General features: G+C 44.6%; 4 protein-coding genes across 7 annotated transcripts; 2 read left to right on the forward strand and 2 right to left on the reverse strand.

Annotated features, from left to right (window-relative positions):
- Positions 1–962: 962 nt before the first annotated feature.
- LOC117841700 (monosaccharide-sensing protein 2) lies at positions 963–3,666 on the forward strand. Its single transcript, XM_034722176.2, has one exon. The coding sequence runs from the start codon at positions 1,355–1,357 to the stop codon at positions 3,476–3,478; it is 2,124 nt and encodes a 707-aa protein (XP_034578067.1). The 5' UTR covers positions 963–1,354; the 3' UTR covers positions 3,479–3,666.
- A 144-nt stretch (positions 3,667–3,810) lies between these two features.
- Positions 3,811–4,848, reverse strand: LOC117857000 (RING-H2 finger protein ATL80). Its single transcript, XM_034739469.2, has one exon. It carries the CDS (start codon positions 4,846–4,848, stop codon positions 4,267–4,269), a length of 582 nt encoding a protein of 193 aa, XP_034595360.1. The 3' UTR covers positions 3,811–4,266.
- A 62-nt stretch (positions 4,849–4,910) lies between these two features.
- LOC117841701 (outer envelope pore protein 21, chloroplastic) lies at positions 4,911–7,037 on the reverse strand. 4 transcript variants are annotated; one of them, XM_034722177.2, is made up of 5 exons: positions 6,780–7,021; positions 6,620–6,694; positions 6,387–6,539; positions 6,207–6,305; positions 5,255–5,480 (listed from the first exon to the last, which is right to left on the reverse strand). In XM_034722177.2, the coding sequence occupies exons 1-5, from the start codon at positions 6,867–6,869 to the stop codon at positions 5,397–5,399; spliced, it is 501 nt and encodes a 166-aa protein (XP_034578068.2). In that variant the 5' UTR covers positions 6,870–7,021; the 3' UTR covers positions 5,255–5,396. The 4 variants fall into 4 exon arrangements, with proteins under 4 accessions (XP_072146763.1, XP_034578068.2, XP_072146762.1 ...); XM_072290662.1 differs by lacking the exon at positions 5,255–5,480 and adding an exon at positions 4,911–5,184 and having other exon boundaries at positions 6,387–6,532; positions 6,620–7,037; XM_072290661.1 differs by having other exon boundaries at positions 6,387–6,532; positions 6,620–7,030.
- A 1,259-nt stretch (positions 7,038–8,296) lies between these two features.
- Positions 8,297–23,820, forward strand: LOC117841702 (callose synthase 3). The gene is made up of 42 exons (XM_034722178.2): positions 8,297–8,461; positions 8,572–8,847; positions 8,927–9,152; positions 9,246–9,339; positions 9,442–9,552; positions 9,631–9,747; positions 9,870–9,962; positions 10,058–10,149; positions 10,239–10,365; positions 11,179–11,316; positions 11,391–11,467; positions 11,556–11,649; positions 12,248–12,370; positions 12,484–12,598; positions 13,295–13,629; positions 13,710–13,762; positions 13,841–13,901; positions 14,528–14,609; positions 14,679–14,728; positions 14,811–14,897; positions 15,688–15,816; positions 15,928–16,031; positions 16,139–16,223; positions 16,323–16,483; positions 16,568–16,691; positions 16,765–16,862; positions 17,339–17,468; positions 17,581–17,732; positions 18,021–18,130; positions 18,227–18,352; positions 18,438–18,506; positions 18,699–18,873; positions 19,588–19,732; positions 20,320–20,439; positions 20,535–20,653; positions 20,745–20,828; positions 21,108–21,220; positions 21,312–21,541; positions 21,623–22,420; positions 22,524–22,574; positions 23,033–23,218; positions 23,301–23,820. The coding sequence occupies exons 2-42, from the start codon at positions 8,610–8,612 to the stop codon at positions 23,547–23,549; spliced, it is 5,871 nt and encodes a 1,956-aa protein (XP_034578069.1). The 5' UTR covers positions 8,297–8,461; positions 8,572–8,609; the 3' UTR covers positions 23,550–23,820.
- Positions 23,821–24,110: the final 290 nt, after the last annotated feature.

Below are 24,110 nucleotides of genomic sequence, written 5' to 3' on the forward strand. Positions count from 1 at the left end.
GCAATCAGACTGATGATCGAGGTACAACACAAAGCCTGACCCAAATGACATTCAAGTCAACTTTATATAATCTCTGGTAGTGCAATGATAGAGATATGAACTCCGAGTTCTATGAATGGCCCAAGTTGGAAGCCAATGTACTTTGTTTAAGATAAAACCTTATGAGGATGCAAACCATGCCTCGTCAGTTACATGTCAGAGATATCATGTATAACACTTGATATGGGATCACTTTGTTACATTGAAAATTATGGGGACTAGATATATGAATTAAGAGAAATGAAACTACTAGAGGAAACGAAAGAGTACATAGACAATTTCAAACAGCAAGGTGCTATAAAAGAAACTAAATAGTAATTGTAGTCATCCTTTACACATGTACTTTTGATGTGCGCAGCTGGATAAAGTACACCACTAATAGATTGTATAAACTGTTGAATTTTGACAAATCCAGTCCCTTAATTAGTTGTCAGTTTCTTGTTTTTTGGGGGAAAATTGTCTACTCGTGTGAAGCAGTACGTGACTCAGCTTAGTGGCCAAGGGGCAATATTATACATTTATACCCTAATGATTATATTATTGAGAGGTTTGAATTTAATTCTAATGTTCTGGCCTAGAGAGAAGATTAACAATGGAATCAAAGAGAACAAGGTTTAATTTTCTGAGACGATTCATTTCTCTATCAATGAAATAGGCACAATCTCGCATCCATTCGTTCAATTTTTTTTCCTAAGACTATGTTAGTTGGAGCATCGTTTCTTTTTCTTTTTTGAAAGAAGAAGCTAAGAATCTTTTTGGTGATGTTTGATGATGGTTCCCGATTTAATTTGGTAGGTTTGTATGCAGCTGGAAAAAGGAAGTACAGATTTTGAATTGTTGTGATATGGGGAGGGTGACAAAGTCTAGGTCCAGATGGAGTCCAGAGTGGCAGAGATCGAGGGGAGGGGTGGGTAACCACCTTCATCTTGATCTCATTGGCACCAAGCAAGAGAGGGGTGATGTGATGTGATGGACATGGGGACGACGACTACTCCTGTCCTGGATCGATCGAGTCATTCCCACGTGGCATCATCACTAACATTTCAAGAGTTTCTTGCTGTTGAAATAATGAAACAGCTGCAAACTCAAGAACATGCATGTGAATTTTGACAATTTGCAAATAATGCCGATTTAATTATCTACTATTTCTTGCTTATTTAAGTGAGGTAACTCTGATCCCGGATCTCAACCTCACCCACCATTTCTGCTTCCAGTCGTCTTCTTCCTCCTGCTACCTCGCATGGGCGACTAGCTAGTCGTCTTCTTTCTTTCGTTCGTTCGTTCCATCATCAGGTGCTCCGATCGGATCGCCAGCATGCGGGGCGCCGTGCTTGTGGCCATCGCTGCGGCGATCGGCAACATGCTGCAGGGATGGGACAACGCCACCATCGCCGGCGCGGTGCTCTACATCAAGCGCGAGTTCCACCTGGAGGCGCACCCCGCCATGGAGGGCCTCGTCGTCGCCACCTCGCTCATCGGCGCCACCGTCATCACCACCTTCTCCGGCCCCGTCTCCGACTCCGTCGGCCGCCGCCCCATGCTGATCGCCTCCTCGCTTCTCTACTTCGCCGCCGGCCTCCTCATGCTCTGGTCGCCCAACGTGCACGTGCTCCTGCTGTCGCGCCTCGTCGACGGCTTCGCCATCGGCCTGGCCGTGACGCTGGTGCCCGTCTACATCTCCGAGACGGCGCCGCCGGAGATCCGGGGCCTCCTCAACACGCTGCCGCAGTTCACGGGGTCGGGGGGCATGTTCCTCTCCTACTGCATGGTGTTCGCCATGACGCTCGCGCCGCAGCCGGACTGGCGGCTCATGCTCGGCGTCCTCTCGCTGCTCTCCCTCGCCTACCTGCTGCTCACCGTCCTCTACCTGCCGGAGTCGCCGCGCTGGCTCGTCAGCAAGGGCCGCATGAAGGAGGCCCGGGCAGTGCTCCAGATGCTCAGGGGCCGGGACGACGTCGCCGGCGAGATGGCGCTCCTCGTCGAGGGCCTGGGCACCGCCGGAGACACGGCCATCGAGGAGTACATCGTCGGACCTGCGCCGCCGCCCCAGGCTGAAGACGACGACGGCGACAGGGGAGTCACGCTCTACGGCCCCGAGCGCGGCATGTCGTGGGTGGCGCAGCCGCTGCCGCTGGGCGCGCAGGGCAGCATGCTGGGCAGCGTCATCGGCGGCCTGGGTTCGCGCCAGGGCAGCGTGCTCGACCACCTCCGCGACCCCGTCGTCGCGCTCCTCGACAGCGTGCACGACATCAAGGCTCCCGCCCCTCCGCCGGGCCCGGGCGGCGGCAGCATGCTCTTCTCCAACCTCGGCAGCATGCTCAGCTTCCACGACAATAATGTTGACTGGGACGAGGAGAACGCCGCCGCGGAGCAGGACCGCTCCCTCTCGGACGACGACGATCTCGGCGCGCCGCTGCTGGATGGGCCTCAGGAGACGGCGACCACGACGATGGGCATCGGCGGCGGGTGGCAGCTGGCGTGGAAGTACGCGGACGGGCCGGAGAGCGGCGTGGTGAAGAGGATGTACCTGCACGAGGAGGCCGGCGGCGCTGGCGAGGGCGGCGGCGTGCACGCGGCGGCGCTGGTGAGCCGATCGGCCCTGTACCTGCACGGCAGCAAGCAGCAGCTGCAGGCGGACGGGCCGGCGATCATGCATCCCAAGGCGGAGGAGAGGCCGTCGCGGTGGCTCGAGCTTCTGCAGGAGCCTGGCGTGCGGCACGCGCTGGTGTGCGGCGTCACCATGCAGGTCCTGCAGCAGCTGTCGGGCATCAGCGGCGTGCTCTACTACACGCCGCAGATCCTGAAACAGGCCGGCGTGAGCGTCCTCCTTGCCAACCTCGGCCTGAGCGCCGACTCCACCTCCATCCTCATCAGCGGCCTCACCACGCTGCTGATGCTCCCCGCCATCGGCGTCGCCATGCGCCTCATGGACGTGTCGGGTCGCCGGAGCCTGCTGCTGTGGACCATCCCCGTGCTGATCGTGTCACTGGTGGTGCTGGTGGTGGCGAGCGTGGTGCCCATGGCGGCGGCGGTGCACGCGGCGGTGGCGACGGGGAGCGTGATGACGTACCTGTGCTGCTTCGTCATGGGGTTCGGGCCCATCCCCAACATCCTGTGCGCGGAGATCTTCCCCACGCGCGTGCGCGGCCTCTGCATCGCCATCTGCTCCCTCGCCTTCTGGCTCGCCGACATCGCCGTCACCTACTCCCTCCCCGTCATGCTCAACTGCGTCGGCCTCGCCGGGGTCTTCGGCTTCTACGCCGTCGTGTGCTGCCTCGCCCTGGCATTCGTGGCGCTGCGCGTGCCGGAGACCAAGGGACTGCCGCTCGAGGTCATCACCGAATTCTTCAACGTCGGAGCCAGGGGTCTTGCACCTACCCACCTTGCAGAGGACGAGGACGGGGACGAGGACGACGAGGATCGCCATCGCCGCCATTGAATCCTAATCATTTGCATACCATTCGGAGGATCCATCGGATCCTACATTTTTTTTTCCGCTCGTTATTATTACATACAATGTATGAATGATTCTTCCTACCCATCTGGTGTGGTTGATAACCGAACCAAGACCTTGGATATGTTCTTTCTAGCCACGCTTGGATTATAATCTAAACAAAATTTTTCTCACTTATCGCTTTTCGCTTTCGTAGTACAAATCTCTGAACCGACTTACCACGTAAGCAAGAATCGGTGGAAATAAACAAAACGTTTGGTGGGATTTTCACTTATTTATACAGATAAACCGCTTATAAGCGGAAACAAACAGGGCCAGCATACTGAGTGCATCAGTTGTGATACTAAGTGCTTCATCGCTCCTCTTCCTTTGTCCAGCAATATGTTTGGTTTCGGTTGTCGATCAAAATGTACTACTCACTCCATCCCAGATTACTATTCACTGTTGGCTTTTTTTAATCGCAAATGTGTAATCGCCGACAATAATGATGTCTTAGATGTTACTACTAAAGAATAATCATTCCGAGTGGGGTGTATTTGCATGATGGTGGAGGTGGCACTTACAACGGCTGCATCGTTTCGCTTTGCGAGGTCAAACAAGAAAGCAGATGCGATAGCAATAGCGGCTGGATCATAAGCACTTACCACGGCTGGAAAATTAAAGCATCGGCCAGGAGCTAAAGAGGAGGAGGGGAATCGTATCATAAGCACTCCATTCAAAGATAGAAAAATTCAAAGATAGGATCATCTCATATGGACGCACAAGTTGATCGATCATCTGGCAGCAGCGTCATCGGCCAGGTCGAGGTCGCCGTCAGCGCAGGCGGCCCCGCACCTCCGGCAGGTGCCGACGGCGACGGCGGCGCGGCAGGAGGGGCAGCTGGCGTGGGCGGCGAGCCAGGTATCGATGCAGGGCGCATGGAAGCCGTGGGCGCAGTGCGGCAGCACTCGGAGCTCGTCTCCCTCAGCGAACAACCCCAGGCAGATAGCGCACTCCCCCCTCTCACCATCTCTTCCTTCCAAGGACATGGACATGGTGGGCAGCGCCTCGATCGCCGCCTTCTTCAGCCCCCTGGGTGGCTGCTGTGCTTGGGCGGCGGCTGAGATGCCAGAGCTGCCGCTGCCACCGCCACCGCCACCAGCTCTGCGGCAGGTGCACCGAGCGACGAGGGCAAGGCCGGCCACGCAGATGAGGGCGCAGAGGAGGGACGCCAGGATGACCACCGTGTCCGAGTCCACGGAGATGGCCTGCTGCTCCCCTGCTGCATGACCATGAACAAGAGGCAAAGGAGGCGGCAGAGGAGGAGATGGGTTGCCACTGCCAGAGAGGAGGAGGCTCGCCGGAGTGCGCGGCATCGAGCGACGCTGCTCTGACTTGTGCCGGCCCGGGGGTGGTTCGGTTGTTGGGCGGAGGAGACTGAGCAGCAGCAGCTTGCTTGCTTGCTTTTATAGACAACCTGATGATGGGCTAGCAGGAGACACAAGAGCGAGACTCACTCACTCACTCACTGACAGATCAGAGCCCTTAGGCATGAGGACGTGGACATATAGTATTGTCCACCACCACCACCACCACCAGCAGGCACAAAGAGGATGTCTTCAGGATTCAGGCCAAGGCCAAGGTGACGGTGATTACTCACTGTCGTTCTTCATGGTCTCTCTTCCTCCTCCACACCAAAACACACATGATGCCTACAGCACCCAAAGTTGATGCACTAAGTAAATGCTACCAATCCAGATGAATAGCTTCTACTTCTGTATATGAAAAGCAAAGCAACCCAATAGCTTCTGGTTCTCATAAAAAAATAGGTGAATGCATTTTCTGGTGCAGTACAAACAAGTAGAACCGATAGCCTAGGAAACGATACCACTAAGAACAATCACCAGAGAGAAGTGGCTTCGGATCACATATCAAATCTAACATCCCATTTCCCATGCATGTAAGCATTCAGTGTCCAGTTGTTTTCTCTAAGCTGGAGATAAGGCACCTGCAGTCAAATAATATGCTTTTTTAAAAAAATCTCAACAAGGTGCAAAGTCAATCTTCTAGTCCCCCGCCCCCCCTGAGAAAAATTTTCATCTTAGCCACAAATCATGCCTTTTAAAAAAAATTGCTCATAAGAGCATAGAGCTTACAATTAGAACATCAAAAATAGATAGCTGCAGGGGAAAAAATGGCTCATGCCATGATGTGCCAACAGACCTGACTAGAAGGCCCAGCAGGTGTTAAAACAGCACATCCACTAACTTGTAATCAGGACGATATGCTTGTATTCCTCAAAGGTTTCTTCAATAAACATATGGCAACCTGACTGGTAACAAACAGCAGATCCCTAATGTTTGCTTATTTTTACAGGAACTGCTCTGCAGTCTAGTGCAGACAGAAAATCGGGTAGCTACAGTTCTGGGAGATTGTTACAAACTAAAAAGTAATTGAGACAGAACAATAGTCTTATCTTATGGGGCCATGTTCATAGGCAGAGAAGATCTCAAGGGATCTGCGCGAGTAGACAATTCACTCAGCTTGTGAGTATTTGTGAATTTAGAACACTGGATTTGTTTGCATTTATCTTTTAGCACCCCATTTTGAATACACCTATGCACTGTACTCTGTGCATAAAAGATGATTGCTAAAAGCAAACGGCTGCTTACTAGGTAGTTTGCAGAGCATTATATTGTGCAACTGATGCATAAATGATGAATGGCTTGGTTACCTTGCCATACAATTCATAGCCAAGTTTGAGCCTGACATCTTGGCCTTTCCTGAAGTCAAGTATGGTCCAGGCCAGTTCGACGGCTCCAGTTCTCTTCCTCTGCAGGACCAAACAAAGAGCATTTAGCAGAGCCCCCGCAAAGACGTCAGTATGTTTTGCGAATGGGAATGGGGGAGTTACCGGGTTGAATTCCGTGTCGGTAAGCAGGCGGGCTTTGAGGTTTAGTCCTAGCAATCCATCTGATGTGAAGGGAAGGGCCTTCTTGGCGCGAAGGTTGTAGGTGAGGCGTTGGCCTTTGTGAAACTGGACGCCGACTCCGATGTTGGCTGCTATCTAGAAGAAATGGCATTTTGTTAACAAAACCATGCGAGCAGAAGTTGTAAAGGATGGAATGCTTGGGTGAGCGACCTCACCTGGGGGTAGAATTGCCTGACAAAGAGAGCGAGGTAGCTTGGGGCAGCAGCTCCGGCGTCGATCTCCCCATGAGCCTGACGTGGCGTGGATGAATAAGGAATCAGATGTATCGGATGGTATCGGAGGAAGATGGAATATAATAGGGTGAAGGGGATCTGCCTGCAGTAGGGAGTTGTGGCCGAGGGCAAGCTTCTCCTTGGCGTGGATGCGGAGGCCGCCGCCGCCGCGCAGGCGCAGTGAGGTCTCCATAAGGAAGGCGGCCTGAGGAGGGAGTGGGAGAGGGAGACGGCTGACGGCGAGAACTGCGGAGGAGAGGAGACCACTGGCGGCGGCGGGATGCGATGCTGGCTGGTGGCTGCTGCCTCCGGTCACTCCGGTGGTGGGTCTCCGGGATAAGGACGACGACGAAGCGGAGACATTGGGCCCGCCCAGGCCGGGGCCCATCACATATGGACTGTCGTCGCATGCAGCAGCAGTCATTGGGCTGGCTGGACTGGGCCTGCCTACTCCCTCGGAAAACAGAACAACGACTGTGTGGGCCGGCCGGCAGTGGGCCAGTGGCCTCGTTTTGGTAGTTGCATCCGTTTTCTTTCTTCTTGCATTTCTTTCCGGAAGAGAGGAGGGAGGTGTTTTTCTTTTTAATTTGAAAAAACAATACTACCACTGTTTTTTTAGAAGGAAAAACTTACTACTTGTGGTCCTACTGGTGTAGCGGAGCGGAGTAGCAGGGAAGAAGGTCAGTCAGGTAGCTTCGCTATAAAGCCAGGCAGGCAAGCAATGAGTCATATCCATACCCGGCGGCCGACCTACCGCCACGTAAATAACGTACCCAGGACGAGGGAACTCTGGTTTTCTTGTGTTTGGTGACACCCACCAACCATGGCATGTTTGCATTTAAAACCTATTTCTCTTCTCCTGCTACCCATATTCCTTGGAAAAAAAGTAGTTAGGAGGAGAATCTAGCAAAATTCCGTGAAGAGCTCTTCTACTGGGGTGTTTGGATACACCTCCTAAAGTAGTACCCGTTACATTAGATGTTTGGATATTAATTAGGAGTATTAAACATAGACTATTTACAAAACTCATTGCACAGATGGAGTCTGATTTGCGAGACGAATCTATTAAGCCTAATTAGTCCATGATTTGACAATGTGCTGCTACAATAAACATGTGCTAATCATGGATTAATTAGGCTCAATAGATTCGTCTCGCGAATTAGTATAGGGGTTAGCTCATATTTAGTCCTTCTAATTAGCATCCGAACATCCGATGTGATACTTTTAAACTTTAGCACCTCGTATCCAAACACCTCTAAGTTAGACAGGGTCACATGGAACTTGAACAAGACCTAAGTCCACACTGCTTGTTGCATGCAATGCAATGGAAAATGTAATGGGAATGGGAATGGAATCTGTACTACTGCACTCCAGCAGTGGGCAGTGCACAGCACCTATCTCTTTTCTTTCTCACCACAAAAAGGAGAAGCCGGTACTCATGCAATTTGTTTGATACAGGAGTATAATAACGTTATATAAAGGACGGAAACAAGAGGGAAAATAATAATAATAATAATAGTTAGGGAAAAATTAGTAATGCATTTCGAATTTTGTTGCTTGCAATTGAAAGAAAGAAAGAAAGAAATTGAGCGTTGGGGGGAAAGGCCAGCCACTCCCACTACCACCGCTAGGCTAGTGCTGCTGCTTTTGCTTGGGAGGGCCACTCCGGACAAAGGAGGAGGAAAAGCAGCAGCAAGCAGCGGCGGCGGCGAGCCCTTCTTCTTCTTCGCCACCAGCACCCCCCACCCCCCACTTTCCCCACTCCGTCCTAGGGACTAGGGCTTCGTGAGCGCTCTCTCTCCCTCTCCCCCCTTTTCAAAATTCGTCTCAAACTTGTACCAGATTGATTGATTCAATTTGCTGCTGCTTCGCTTGCTTCCGTCCCAAATCCACAGGCTCTTCCTGCTGCTGCTACCCCATCCATTGCAGAGCCATGGCGTCCTCCTCGGGGGGCCGCAGGATGGCCCCCGGGGGTGACTCCTCCTCCGCCTCCCCCGCCTCCGCCGGCGCTGGCGCTGGACCCAGGAGGATCCTCCGCACCCAGACCGCAGGCAACCTCGGCGAGTCCATCTTCGACAGCGAGGTCGTCCCGTCCTCGCTCGTCGAGATCGCGCCCATCCTAAGGGTGGCCAACGAGGTGGAGGCAAGCAACCCCAGAGTAGCCTACCTATGTGAGTACCATTCTGCTGCTTCCAATTCTCATTGATTAATTAACTTTGACCGCTAACAAAAATAAATAAATAAATCCAGGCCGCTTCTACGCCTTCGAGAAGGCGCATCGCCTCGACCCGACCTCCAGCGGCCGAGGTGTCCGCCAGTTCAAAACCGCGCTCCTGCAGAGGCTCGAGAGGGAGAACGACCCCACGCTCAAGGGCAGGGTCAAGCAGAGTGACGCCAGAGAAATGCAGAGCTTCTACCAGCACTACTACAAGAAGTACATCCAGGCGCTCCAAAATGCAGCCGACAAGGCCGACCGGTCTGCCCCCTCGCTCTCTTGTGCATAGTGTGTCTTCTCTTCGTCCTTGTGCAACTAAACTAAATCACTCAATTGCATGCTATCATCTATCAGGGCTCAGCTCACTAAAGCCTATCAAACTGCCGCCGTGCTCTTCGAGGTCCTCAAAGCCGTCAATGTCTCCCAGAAAATCGAAGTTGATCAATCGGTAACTACCATTGCCTTTCTTGCTATTTCAGTTCTAGTTGCTCGCAGCTCCTTTTCCTTCATTCCCTTTTCACACAACACAACCGTCAACCGCCCCTTGCAGATTCTGGAGACGCATAACCAAGTCGAGGAAAAGAAGAAGTTATATCTCCCGTACAATATCCTCCCGCTCGATCCTGACAGCGCCAACCAGGCTATCATGCGCTATCCTGAGGTTGCCACCTATTTCATATCAACTTGCTATCATAGTCTCAGGGGATGCTTATGCCCTCTGTCGCCTTTATGCGTGCAGATCCAAGCTGCTTTCCATGCTCTTCGTAACACCAGAGGTCTGCCATGGCCCAAGGAACACGAAAAGAAACCCGACGCGGATCTTCTTGGCTGGCTTCAGGCCATGTTTGGATTCCAGGTTATCACACTGGGATGGCTCTTCACCATCTTTTTCTTGTTTCATATCAGATAATCGTGCCCATAATGGCTTGCAACCTCTGAATGAATCCATGCTCTCTAACTTTGCTCATCACTCTGCAGAAAGATAATGTATCCAATCAAAGGGAGCATCTCATACTCTTGCTTGCCAACGTTCACATCAGACAGATTCCCAAACCTGACCAACAACCAAAGGTATACCTATCGATCAGTACCATGTAAACACATGAGGTGCTAGATGCCTTCATGTTTGTGGCATTTACCCATTTCGTGCTGGCAAATGTTCTCAGTTGGATGACCGAGCATTGGACACAGTAATGAAGAAGCTATTTAAGAATTACAAGAAATGGTGCAAATATCTTGGCCGCAAAAGCAGCTTATGGTATGATGCGCTTATGGTCCCGTGAAGAGGTGCAGTTATATGCTCTTCTCAATACCGATTGACTTACTAGTGGATCATTTCCATTCTAGGTTGCCGACTATCCAACAGGAGGTACAACAACGCAAGCTCCTCTATATGGGTCTTTATCTGCTTATATGGGGCGAGGCGGCTAATCTGAGATTCATGCCAGAGTGTCTTTGCTACATCTATCATCATGTATGTCCAGTTCTGAGCTATTCAAACTAAGTATATGTCATCGTTTTTACTGAATTAGTGAACTGAATCTAACAAGGGTTAGTTCTTCTAACGTAATTGTCTGGTTACTACAAAACTTGATGCAGAAACAGTGTGGTGTTTAGCTTATCTGACCTCCACTTTCACAAAGCTGTTGGCATATTATGAATAATCACACTCTGTTCACTTCCACAGTTTGAGAGTGTTGTGGACTCTTTTGTGGTGAAAGTTTACAGCCGCAGGAAAAAGGCGCCAGCAGCTGTTGCTGGGCCTGATCCTTGCGCCTGATCTTTTCAGGTTGTTAGCAGGGTCAGTTAGTTGTTAGGATAAGGATTAGATGAGTTTGTTGAGATTAGATCTCTATCTGTAACAGGGCTGGACTCTATATAAGCCGAGCCACATTAGAGGAAAGGTAAGCAGAAGTAGAGATATTGTTCAGAGCCTCCCAGGGAGGGCGAACCAATCTGCTCCTGCGCCATTGCTGCCTAATAAAGCTTCCCAGTTCTTGTTGCCTATCAGAGAGAGTGTATGCTGGGTGCAACCTTGCTTTGGTACAAGGACAAACATGCAAATGAGTCATCCACATTGCATCTCTAATCTTACTGGCCTTTCATGCTCCTTTGTGGCTGTTATGAACTTGTGTAGATGGATATGCCCGCATATGTGTTTAGTTCCCAAGGCTGCTTGTTGCTCACGATTGATTGGCTTTGTGACGTTACAGTATTGTCAGTCATAAGTCTTGATGTTAGATTATTATTAGGGACTGTTAAAAAGTCTTTTGCTGTTTCATAACAGATGGCTTTTGAACTATATGGTATGCTGGCTGGAAATGTGAGCCCAACAACTGGTGAAAATGTCAAACCAGCCTATGGTGGAGAAGAAGAAGCCTTCTTGAAGAAAGTTGTGACTCCAATCTACAAAGTTATAGAGAAGGTGCAGTTTCTTAATTTCCATTGGCGATTGTTATGTTCTGAAGCACAGTTACATCCTTTGCAACTTTTACATAGGAAGCCGAGAGGAGCAAGACCGTAAAATCAAAGCACTCACACTGGAGAAACTACGATGATCTTAATGAGTACTTTTGGTGAGTGCTGATCTGATTACTTTCCTTATAGTTGCGTGTGCTGCTTTATTGAGGAAACACATGCAATTATTTCTGCAACGCTGCTCAGGTCAAGAGATTGCTTCCGATTGGGATGGCCTATGAGAGCTGATGCAGACTTTTTTAAGACTCCAAATGATGATCGTCGTCACCTTGTGAATGGGGTATGTCCCTTGTGATAATGAATAACTTTATGTTCGTGCATTCAGTTATGTTTGAGCTGGGCAGCTAGGTGATATTTGCTACATGAGTATCATATGAAGAGAATTCATAAAAGCCAGACACCTTTATATCATTCCATAAACCTTACACTAGAAGCATTCGGTGAATATACATTTGTTTTAACTATTTCTGAGAGAGAAATTTCATCCGAGGATGGGACTGTAAAGCGTGCTTGATTTTACATCTGTCAAACAAGATTCACCCGATATTAATTACTATGTTTTTGCTGTTAATGTAAAAAGGTGCTTTGCTATGCAGCAATGCAGGTATGGTACTATATGTAAGCTGCTTTCTTTTTTTGTTCCCCATGTAGTATTTTTCGACCTTCTATTTAGCAATGATCCTTATTAAGGGCTTTGAGTCTATGCTAAACTTCAGTTCTAATGCAAACATCGTTTTTAGCAGTAGGAAAGGGATGATTCATCTGCGTGTTTCTAGCTTTCAGCCTTTATGTTTAGCCTAGAGAGCAGACAAGAGCTGGTTAAACATGGGTGTACACTATTTTGATAGTTGGTACTGATGTTTCTTATTTTGGTCCAGGAGGACAGACCCGCTGCTAATGGCAATTGGATGGGAAAAGTCAATTTTGTCGAAGTACGGTCATTTTGGCACATCTTCCGCAGCTTTGATAGGATGTGGAGCTTCTTAATTTTATCTTTACAGGTTTACAATTCTGTTTCTTGTTCAAGTTCTTTTGGTCACTTATTTTAGATGCTTTCTGTTTCCTTACCCCTTATTGTTGCTCTTACGTATTCTATCTTTTATCTTTTACATAGGCCATGATTATAATTGCTTGGAATGGTGGCACACCAAGTGATATCTTTGATCGAGGAGTATTTAAACAAGTTTTGAGCATATTTATTACCGCTGCTATACTGAAACTGGGTCAAGGTATGGCCCCCTCCGCACTCTCCCTAGGCGCCTTTTTATATCATGACAGACTGATGGGTATATGCAGTTGGTGCTATTATTGACCAGGGTTGTAGTTTCATGTCAAGTTAGATAGAAGTTGCCTGGGTCCTACAGTGGATGGCTGCTGTGCTGTAAACAGCATAGAGAATTACTTGTGGTGTCTGAGTAATGTCAAATCCACTCTTCATTAAACAAAAGGGAAAAATTGGCGGTGATACTTTTAGGTCAATTAAATCTTGGAACTCACTGTCAGGAAACTATGTTTGCAACGCGTTGCCTTGTAGCAATGGTCGGGATTATCATATTATCGAGGTGCCACGTAGTCAACTCATTCTCATGAACTGTGATTACCGAACAAGACTGTTATGTGCTAGGGCCAATGAGTATACACCATCTTATAATTGATCATGATATTCAAACAGCTAGAGCTTCTGCCTATCTGCTGTGGCAATACAGTTAAAAGGTCTGCTGAAACAATGATGAGGGGATTTGAGCGCATATCTCAAAATAGTAGAACCAAAAGATATGCCTAAAACTCTGGATCAGTTTTTTTTTACTTGATATATATTCAAGTTCCTCAACATAATTTACTTAGCATGAAATTGGAGTAGTATTGTCTTTGTTTAAGCTATGGAAGTTGTTGTTTCGTCACTTAATAAATATTTTCTACTGCAGCAATCCTGGACATTATCTTGAGCTGGAAAGCAAGAAAAAACATGTCTCTTGTTGTTAAGCTACGTTACATCTTGAAGTTACTATCAGCTGCTGCTTGGGTTGTGATTTTGCCTGTAACTTATGCATACACCTGGGAGAATCCAACCGGCCTTGCAAGAACAATTAAAAGTTGGCTTGGTGATGGCCAGAATCAGCCATCGTTGTACATTTTGGCAGTTGTGGTTTACTTGGCACCAAACATACTGTCGGCTGTGCTATTTCTTTTCCCTGTGATTAGGAGAGCCCTCGAGAGATCAAATCTTAAGGTCGTGACATTCATGATGTGGTGGTCGCAGGTATTTTTCTGTTTGGTTTTTTTTAGCCGAATTTAGTTCTTTTGACCCTTTAGGTAGTAATAAGATACAAAAAATTACAGCCTCGCTTATTTGTTGGAAGAGGAATGCATGAAGGCGCATTCTCCCTGTTCAAGTATGGTTTCCCATCTGAGCTTTTCGTTCCTTTTGGCCTTCCATTGAAGGCCTTTCCTGATTGTTGTTTCCCTTGTAGGTATACGATGTTCTGGGTCTTGCTTTTAGCCACAAAATTGGTTGTGAGCTTTTATGTGGAGGTATGATTCAGAACTAATATCTTTAATTTTATATTATACATAAACATGAGTATATTCACGCATTCTTAAGCCTGTCTGGATGGGGCATCTGGATCCAAATCCGAAGGATTTAGTTAAAATTCCTATATAAGTCCCTCATTCTAACAGGAGGTAGTACAGTGAGGTATTTCGGCGATTCTTTAGATGCATGGTGGGCACTATAGAGATGACAATTACAGAGAATTATATGATACTAAGATCCACATGCAACATAAGTATAATCGGAAGTGTAAATTGTTAGTGGGTCCTTTAACTAGTGCATTTTGATGGATCTTCTGCAAAATGGACATAAGTATTAACATTGCACTTTGATGGACCTTCTGCAAAATGGACATAAGTAAGTATTAACATTTTTGTTTTCCATAAGCGAACCAACTATACTGCATACTATTCTGAAATTTGTAGATGGTTGTACCTGAGAAATTTGTAAAGTTTAGGCATTCGAGTTCCGTGTGAATTTTAGGACCCATGTGTGTTGTTTCATCAATGGGAGGCTTAGAATAGAGAGCTGTACCATTCATTGCCCTCCTTTTGTTGCTGATAATCAATTATTGGTTACTCATCTTGTCCTGTGTACCTGTCTCCAGATCAAACCACTTGTGCAGCCAACACAAGATATAATGAAGGAGCCAATACGAACATTTAAGTGGCACGAGTTTTTCCCCCATGGTATACCTCTGAAATGATCATGATCTTTTATAGATATTTTGATATTTACTTACTTTTTTTAATCTGCAGCAAATAACAACATTGGTGTTGTCATTGCGCTTTGGGCTCCTATCATTCTTGTATGCTTCCTGTCCTCTTTTGTTGTGTTGAGCAGTAGCTTCTCATGCTCCTATTCTGACTTGTGTTGTTTGAGTGCTTCAGGTCTATTTCATGGATACTCAGATTTGGTATGCAATTTTCTCAACAATAGTTGGTGGTATCTATGGGGCCTGTCGCCGTCTTGGTGAGGTTAGTAAAGCTGACCAATAACCTGCTTTATTATTCAGTAGACTGGGGTGGGTTGTGTCGCTGTGAGATGTTATTTTATTAGCTATTCTCCTGCACTATAACAAGTAAGGATTTAAGATGGGAACATTTAGGTGCTCTGGTTGTCTAAATATTCTCTGAGTGGCACACATGTAATTACTTTATATGGGAAGGGATCCTTGTGACCCCTCCTTTGTATTTTATTATCTCTCCTAGGTTTCTGAGGAAAAATAAGATCGGAACATATCTGACTCTAATACGATTCATATCTGAGAAAACAAACAAGGCTAATATTAGTGAATTAGAACATACCCTTTTCTCATTTCCCTTTTTTATTTGTAGATATCTTTTTTCAGCAGAATTTGTCTCCCTTTTTTTTCTTTCTGTCTCAGTGTGCATCAACTTAAGGATCAAATAATTGTAGCATCATAGATTAATTGAGTTGATGTTCTTAAATTTTATCAGACTTTTTGTGACTATTTGCACCAGTTTTTGAGATTGGCAGCACGTCAGTACATGATGGTGGCAGTGGATGTGTTCTTGTGATATAAGAATCACTTCCTTCCGAGTTTTTTTTTTGGGTGCATTTCGCTATTCAAATTGATAGGATCTTTAACCTGCTCAAGCATCTTTCTTTTGTGGTGTGAATGCCTAGCTTGTTTCATGTGTATGGAGCTTTTGGAGTGTATTATACTTTTCTATGGTTCTGCATTAACAATTGTTAATAAGTGAACTAAGTAACTTTGCACTGTTGCTGGTTTCATGAGGTCAGATAAGGACATTGGGAATGTTGAGATCTCGGTTTGAATCTCTGCCTAAGGCTTTCAATCAATGCTTGATTCCATCTGACACAAGCAAGAGGAGAGGATTCCGGGCTGCTTTCTCCAGTAAACCTTCTAAGGTGTGGATTCTTGTTTTACAACCTTTACTTGAAGCAGATCTAATTTACATTTAAATCGCTTAGACACAATTTTCTTTTGTTCCATCACCTGGCACATTCAAATTGCTTCAGACACCTGAGGGCACCAAAGAAGAAGAAAAAATAGCAGCAAGATTTGCTCAGATTTGGAATCTAATTATCACAAGCTTTCGCGAGGAAGATCTGATAAATAACAGGTGCAACATCCAATCTTTACCCCATGCATATATGGACTTCCGCTTCCCTGTTTGCCTTCTTGCCAATCTGTTGCTTATGATTCTTTTTTTTAAAAAAAAAATGTCAGAGAGAAAGACTTATTACTTGTTCCATACTGCAAAGACCGTGATATGGATATAATCCAATGGCCACCATTCCTGCTTGCCAGCAAGGTATATATTCTTGTGGCTTGTTTGCTTCCAATTTCTCTGCTATCTATTTTGGTGGAACGAGCTTTTGTGTTTCATTTTCTTTTATTGACTGTATTTCAGATTCCGATTGCATTGGATATGGCAGCAGATAGTGGAGGAAAAGATCGTGATCTAAAGAAGAGGATGAAATCAGACCCATATTTTACTTATGCTATCAAGGAATGCTACGCTTCATTCAAAAACATCATATACGCTCTAGTGATTGGTCCACGAGAGAGAGAGTACGTTTGACACTCTTGGCTGTTAAAGCTTGATTTTATTCTGAACCCAGTTGATAAAGTTAATATATTATGGCACATTTTCAGTGTCATACAAAAGATTTTCGATGTGGTGGATGAGCATATAGCAGGTGACACTCTGATAACAGAGCTGAACATGAGTAACCTTCCTACTCTGAGCAAGAAGTTTATTGAGCTGCTTGACTTACTGGTATAAAATTAGTTATCATTGTTCTATCAGTGTTCAGTGTGGATATCATATAATTCTCAGTCCTTCAATGCAGCAAAAGAATAACATAGAAGACCAGGGTCAGGTCATCATATTGTTTCAGGATATGCTCGAAGTGGTTACAAGGGACATAATGGATGAGCAGCTCAGTGGGTGCGAACCTAGTTACCATTCTACTGTACAAACTTGCAGAGTAGCCTTTAACTGTTAGTTTTGTTCCTATATGCATGTTTCGTTTTAACTTATGGGGAGCTTGTTTTTCATGCGCAATTCACACAATAGTGGGGAACATCTGATATTATATTTTTTTGGGTGCGAAATGGCTGTTAGAGAATTGGTTATTTGGTGTAATGGAAGTTGTTTCTTTTTCTTGAATTTGGTGAGTTGTAGTCCTTCGGAATTTGCTGGTTCCTCTGATAGCATTGTTCCATAATATGCAGTTCATTTTACAGAAACATCACACTGTTCTTGATAGACGAAACAGTAATTTTGTTCATAATGGATCAGCCATCACTGACATAGCCACATGCCCGATTTTTTCATCAATATCTTTGGTAATCACATACTAGATTCTTGGTGGTTGTTGATTGTATTATCTTTTGATATATCTATTATTATCTCTTGAGCAGACTACTGGAATCAATACATGGTGGAAATAATAGAAGATATGAAGGAATTACACCACTTGATCAACAAGTTCAGTTGTTCACAAAAGCTATTGATTTTCCTGTAAAGGAAACACAAGCATGGACTGAAAAGGTTCGATTTCTTGTCCAGCTTTATTTATTATTTTGTTGCGTTAAAAGTAGACACATGTTTGATAACAAAGCTAACTACTATTTTTGTGATTATGCGTATTTATTGGTTTCAGATAAAAAGGCTTCACCTTCTGCTCACAGTGAAGGAATCAGCTATGGATGTCCCTACGAACCTGGATGCTAGAAGGAGGATATCTTTCTTTGCTAATTCTCTTTTTATGTCTATGCCAAGGGCTCCAAAAGTGCGGCAAATGTTACCCTTCTCGTAAGTTTTACCCATTAAGTATATGTTGCACTGTACCATTCTTAGCTAGCTTGTGTGTTCTTACTGGTAATTGAATATTATTTTCAGTTGATAAAAAAACCTACCCTCTTTTCTCTTTGGAGAAAGGAGTACCCCAGGTTTAGCATTCAGCTGCTAATTATACCGATACATTTCTATTCATCTGCTCCCATCATATGGCTTCCTCTCCCAAACTCCTGTTAACTAGAGTTATAGTTCATGTTCTAATTGTCCCTTGTCTGTTGCCTCTTCACTGGCTGATTACTGCAGTGTCTTGACTCCCTATTATAAAGAAGACGTTCTTTTCTCTTCACACGCGCTAGAGGAACCGAATGAGGATGGAGTTTCTATCCTTTTCTACTTGCAAAAAATCTACCCAGGTTCTTTGATTAATATCTTAATTTGTGAATAAACACACCTCAATCCATGAATTCTTCTGATCATCAACATAATGTTTTTATTCAACATCCTTGCAGATGAATGGAACAATTTTCTTCAAAGGGTGGATTGCAAGAATGAAGAGGAACTCCGTGAAACTGAGCAATCTGAAGAGGAGCTTCGCCTTTGGGCATCATACCGGGGACAAACTTTGACAAGAACTGGTTTTTGTCTTCTCTCAACAAAACATTTTATATAGTACATGTTGTATAATTTGATTGATTTAATAATCATTGTACTTTCTTACAGTAAGAGGGATGATGTACTACAGACAAGCTTTAGTCCTTCAAGCTTTCCTTGATATGGCCAGAGATGAAGGTACATTCTGTATACTCCCTTCATTCTTAAATATATGACGTTCAGGACAAGCAATTTAGTTCATTTTTTTAACTAATTTGCTTGTCCTGAATAACGCATATTTAAGAACGGAGGGAGTACTTGACAGCTGGTCCTGTTCCCATATTGTGGACGCTGCATGACTAATTCATTGATTTTACTTGCTTTTCTCAGATCTTATGGAAGGCTTCAGAGCAGCTGATCTGTTATCTGATGAGTCGCAGCTATTGACTCAATGCAAAGCTATAGCTGACATGAAATTCACATATGTTGTATCATGCCAGCAATATGGTATCCAGAAACGATCTGGTGATCCACGCGCACAGGATATACTGAGATTGATGACAACGTAAGTCTTGATTTAAGATCAATACTCTGCTTGAACATCTTGACATGAATAGGTATTTCCTGCTTGCTCACAGCTGGACTATGTTCTTTTTACTGAGAAAAGCAAGTAAAACAGGGGAAGGGATTATGAGTAAAACAGCTCAAAATTGTGTTTTGATGGTATTCTCTCAGGATACAAGTAATACAGATATTTTTGGCCTGTATGAGTGTATATATGTTGGAAAAAAATAAGATGTGTGCTACAAGGATATCTATACCAACCCTACTAGAAGTATAGGATTCCTACTTAACTGTGGTTGACAAAATAACTTGAGGGTGGAAGCCCATAGCAAGTCTAACCAAGACAATATCTTCTGAAGCGAGTAGAAGCAATGAATCACACCAGAGGATTTTTAAGTTTAGTTATTCCTTAACACTACAATGTTGTATAGGGCAAGAATATGAGGGTACAAAAAGGCTAGGGAGGGTTGTAGGACAGCAACAATTCGTCGACCGTTTTGAAGTTTTTCTTAAATAATATGCTGTGGCTTTTTCAATCTTTTCTTTTTCTTGTGGTTGCTTCATGGCTAGTATTTTTGTTCCCTTTGTGGAATTCAATTAGTCTTTTTCGTTCTTAGTTTTATTTGCTTTGGCCATTTTAACACATTCTTTTATGTTACTTGTATTGACGCTATGTGCTTCTAAATGATTGAAAGGATTTTTTTTTCTTTGGCAGTTACCCGTCACTTAGGGTTGCCTATATTGATGAAGTTGAAGAGCCTAGCAAAGACAGAAATAAGAAAATAGAGAAGGTTTACTACTCTGCATTGGTGAAGGCAGCGGTAACGAAGCCTGATGATCCTGGCCAGAAACTTGATCAGGTACTGTGGAATGGTTTTCGATTCAGTGTTAGAGATATACTGTATATGGATCAAATTATATAATTACGTTCCTACTATTAATATTTTACTGTTGCATTGCATCTCTGTGTACTGGATCTTCCTCTTTTGTCTATGGCATATTAAGCATGCTAGTATTTGGTAGTCTGTGGGTGTGTAATACCCATATGCTCATTCCAAAATTGTATCCAAATCAAACAATTTTTACTTTGTATCCTAGAGCCAAATTTTGTGGCTATGTATTCACCATACATTGGCATTATATGTATCCTTAAATTTATTTGGCCTTTTGAGGTATGCTGAGAAGATGTTGCAATGGCTGAAATATGACCTATTGCTTTATTGAATTGGTCTAGGATATTTCACTAGTGTATATAGATTGCAAGTAATAGGAGAGCAAGGGTTACAAGTATATATAGGCAAGGAGACCCGGGAGAGGTTTATAGAAATATAACTAGGTGTCTAGAATACTATAATGCTACCTATTTGGAATGAATATGTTTCCTGATCTCTTACTACCAATGAGTTAAACGTGTTTACCTATCATCTGTTCGTATTTTGCTGCATAGGATATATATAGGATAAAGCTTCCAGGGAATGCAATGCTAGGTGAAGGAAAACCAGAAAATCAGAACCATGCCATAATTTTCACGCGTGGTGAAGGTCTCCAAACCATCGATATGAATCAGGTATGCATCACCCCCCCCCCCCCCCCCCCACCCCCCACCCCACCCCTGCAACAGGTTCTGTGACATTTTTTTACTATATCAATTTATCATAATAGGAACATTATATGGAGGAGACTTTGAAAATGAGGAATTTGTTGCAAGAGTTTCTGAAGAAACATGATGGTGTGAGATATCCATCAATACTTGGTGTAAGAGAACATATCTTCACCGGCAGGTACACCCAGATTTATTTTAAATTTCTGAATTTGTTTATCAGTGCCATTTAGTTGGATAATCACTGTATACTTTCTTGATATCCTCTACAGTGTTTCTTCTCTTGCATGGTTCATGTCAAACCAAGAAACGAGTTTTGTGACCATTGGACAGCGTGTACTTGCTAATCCTTTGAGGTGATTCATCTTATTATGAAAATTTCTATGACACATTATTGTCAATATAATTTCATGTTTTGTGGGTTCATTTTACTCTTTTGCAACATGTTTCTTCCTGATAATTAATATGTTGGAATTTCTTGTCATGATATAGTAATGAACTAACAGTTATTGGGGATTTTTATCTTAATGTGTGTTATATGTATTCAGTCAAATTTGCATAGTTAACTTATTTCCCCTTTAGGAGTCAGTACTTAATAATTTTTTGTTGTTTGCCCTGAACATGTTCATATCCAGAGTTCGATTTCATTATGGGCATCCTGATATCTTTGATCGGCTTTTCCACCTCACAAGAGGAGGTGTAAGCAAAGCTTCTAAGATTATCAATCTTAGTGAGGACATATTTGCTGGTACGCCATTGTTTTCCCCACCCATCATTATTGCTTAATCTTGAAATGTGGAAATTATTTTGCTAATACTATATTTGTTGCTTGATGACAGGATTCAATTCAACTTTGCGCGAAGGAAATGTTACACATCATGAATACATGCAAGTTGGCAAGGGAAGAGACGTTGGTCTCAATCAGATTTCACTGTTTGAAGCAAAAATAGCAAATGGTAATGGTGAGCAGACACTGAGCCGTGATGTCTACCGGCTTGGACACCGTTTTGACTTTTTCAGAATGTTGTCCTGCTACTACACTACTATTGGTTTTTACTTCAGCACAATGGTACACACTTCTCCCTTGACTTCTCAACTTTCAGACCGTTGATTAATTCTAAACTTTGTAGCCTTTTCTGTCTTTTCTCAGATAACAGTTTGGACGGTGTATGTATTCCTCTATGGGCGCCTTTATCTTGTCCTCAGTGGCCTCGACGAAGCACTAGCCACTGGAAAGAGGTTTATACACAATGAACCTCTCCAGGTTGCTCTAGCTTCACAGTCTTTTGTGCAGCTTGGGTTCTTGATGGCACTGCCTATGATGATGGAAATTGGTCTAGAGAGAGGATTCAGAACTGCGCTGAGTGACTTCGTACTTATGCAACTGCAACTAGCATCCGTGTTCTTCACATTCTCTCTTGGGACCAAAACTCACTACTATGGAACCACACTGCTCCACGGAGGAGCTGAATATAGAGCTACTGGGCGTGGATTTGTGGTGTTCCATGCCAAATTTGCTGAGAATTATCGACTGTACTCGCGAAGCCATTTTGTCAAGGGCATCGAGCTGATGATTTTGCTTATTGTGTATGAAATATTTGGGCAGTCATACCGAGGAGCTATCGCGTACATTTTCATCACGATCTCCATGTGGTTTATGGTTGTCACCTGGCTCTTTGCACCATTCCTGTTTAATCCTTCTGGGTTCGAGTGGCAGAAAATCGTGGATGACTGGACTGACTGGAATAAGTGGATCAGTAACCGTGGGGGTATTGGTGTACCACCAGAGAAAAGTTGGGAGTCATGGTGGGAAAAAGAGCAGGAGCCTCTTAGACTTTCTGGAAAGCGTGGCATTATTCTTGAAATAGTGCTTGCATTGCGCTTCTTTATCTACCAGTATGGTCTTGTTTATCATTTGAACATCACCACGCACACAAAGAGCGTTCTGGTAATTAGCCCATCTCATTAGTATTAAAAGATATCTTTCTGGTTTACTGTATAAACAAGTGCTGTACTGGATGTACTTAAACATTTCTTGATGGTCTTTCCAGGTTTATTGCCTCTCGTGGGTCGTAATCTTTGTGATTTTGCTCGTGATGAAGGTAAATCTGCTGCCTGTGCTCTTTATCACTTCGATCTGTTTAATTTTGATGCGTACTTGTGAGTAACACTGGCTAGAGATGTTTACATGCAAAATGCATTTCAAAACTACTTGTAAATTATATGTGCTACTCCCTCCGTTCCAAATTGTAGGTCATTTTGACTTTTCTAGGTTCATACATATTATTATGCACCTAGACATACACTATAGCTAGATGCATAATAATATCTACGAACCTAAAAAAGCTAAAACGACCTACAATTTGGAACGGAGGGAGTATATATCTTGGTGCTGGAAATGTCATAGAGATTTGCAAATCAGCTTGTTTAGAGGGTCCTAGAGTTAGTTTTGCTATATGTTTACCTGCTCAGAAATTAGAATGGATTGGTTAGGCTGTTACTTGATCGAATAGGCAAGTCCTTGACGTGAAATTTTGCTAACCAATGGCTACGCTTACAGACTGTATCAGTTGGGAGGCGGAGATTCAGTGCAGAGTTCCAACTTGTGTTCCGGTTGATCAAGGGGCTGATATTCATAACATTTATCTCCATCATCATAATCTTGATAGCAATCCCGCACATGACAGTTCAGGACATGTTTGTTTGCATCCTTGCGTTCATGCCGACTGGATGGGGTTTGCTTCTGGTAAGTAGCTGTCGATGCATGGTTGGTTTTGTTGGGTTGACGGTTGGGTTGGCCCTGACTCATGATGTGCTGTTGGCTTCAGATTGCGCGAGCTATCAAACCAGCTATCACAAAGTTTCAGCTGTGGGGTTCAATCAAGGCACTTGCCCGAGGCTACGAGATCATCATGGGGCTACTGCTGTTCACTCCGATCGCATTCCTTGCTTGGTTCCCGTTTGTTTCGGAGTTCCAGACGAGGATGCTGTTCAACCAGGCCTTCAGCAGAGGCCTGCAGATCTCGCGCATTCTAGGCGGGCACAAGAAAGACCGGGCAACACGGAACAAGGAGTGAGTATAGGTAGCATTGTATGGTTGGCCCCTCCTGAGTGTAAATTGTGACTCCTCTTTCAACTCTGTTGGACTAGTATAATGTGAGTGAATGAGAGAGACGGGGGTGCTATGCTGCTATGTAGTAAGTTGGCAATTTAGCATTGTCTGTAGTGCCTGTTGCGGCCTTGTGTAATTTGCTCCTGGAGTCGTCGTAGTATTGGTTGATGAATGATTCCCAATTCTGCTCACATGCCTGCCAGATTGTATATATAATATGCGTACCTTTCGCGTTCTGGGTGCGTCGGATCGATCATAATGAACATCAGGTGAAAGAATAGAAAAGAAAATGATGCTCAAAACCAAGAGAGTTTGTCACACTGTATATAGGTGGAATAAGTATATAATATGTAAAACTCCTAAGCTGCCTAACCTTGTACCTCAAAACCATATAATGAGGTTGAGTACTGTGGACTATTATAATAAACTGTCTAAATAACTCAAGTGGTTTTAGACGACTTGGTGTTTCAGTACATGCACTGACATTGACTTAATTAGTGTGGTCTTACTGGCGTATTACCTATTT

The sequence above is a fragment of the Setaria viridis genome, chromosome 1 (assembly GCF_005286985.2).
Source record: "Setaria viridis chromosome 1, Setaria_viridis_v4.0, whole genome shotgun sequence".
NCBI lineage: Eukaryota > Viridiplantae > Streptophyta > Magnoliopsida > Poales > Poaceae > Setaria > Setaria viridis.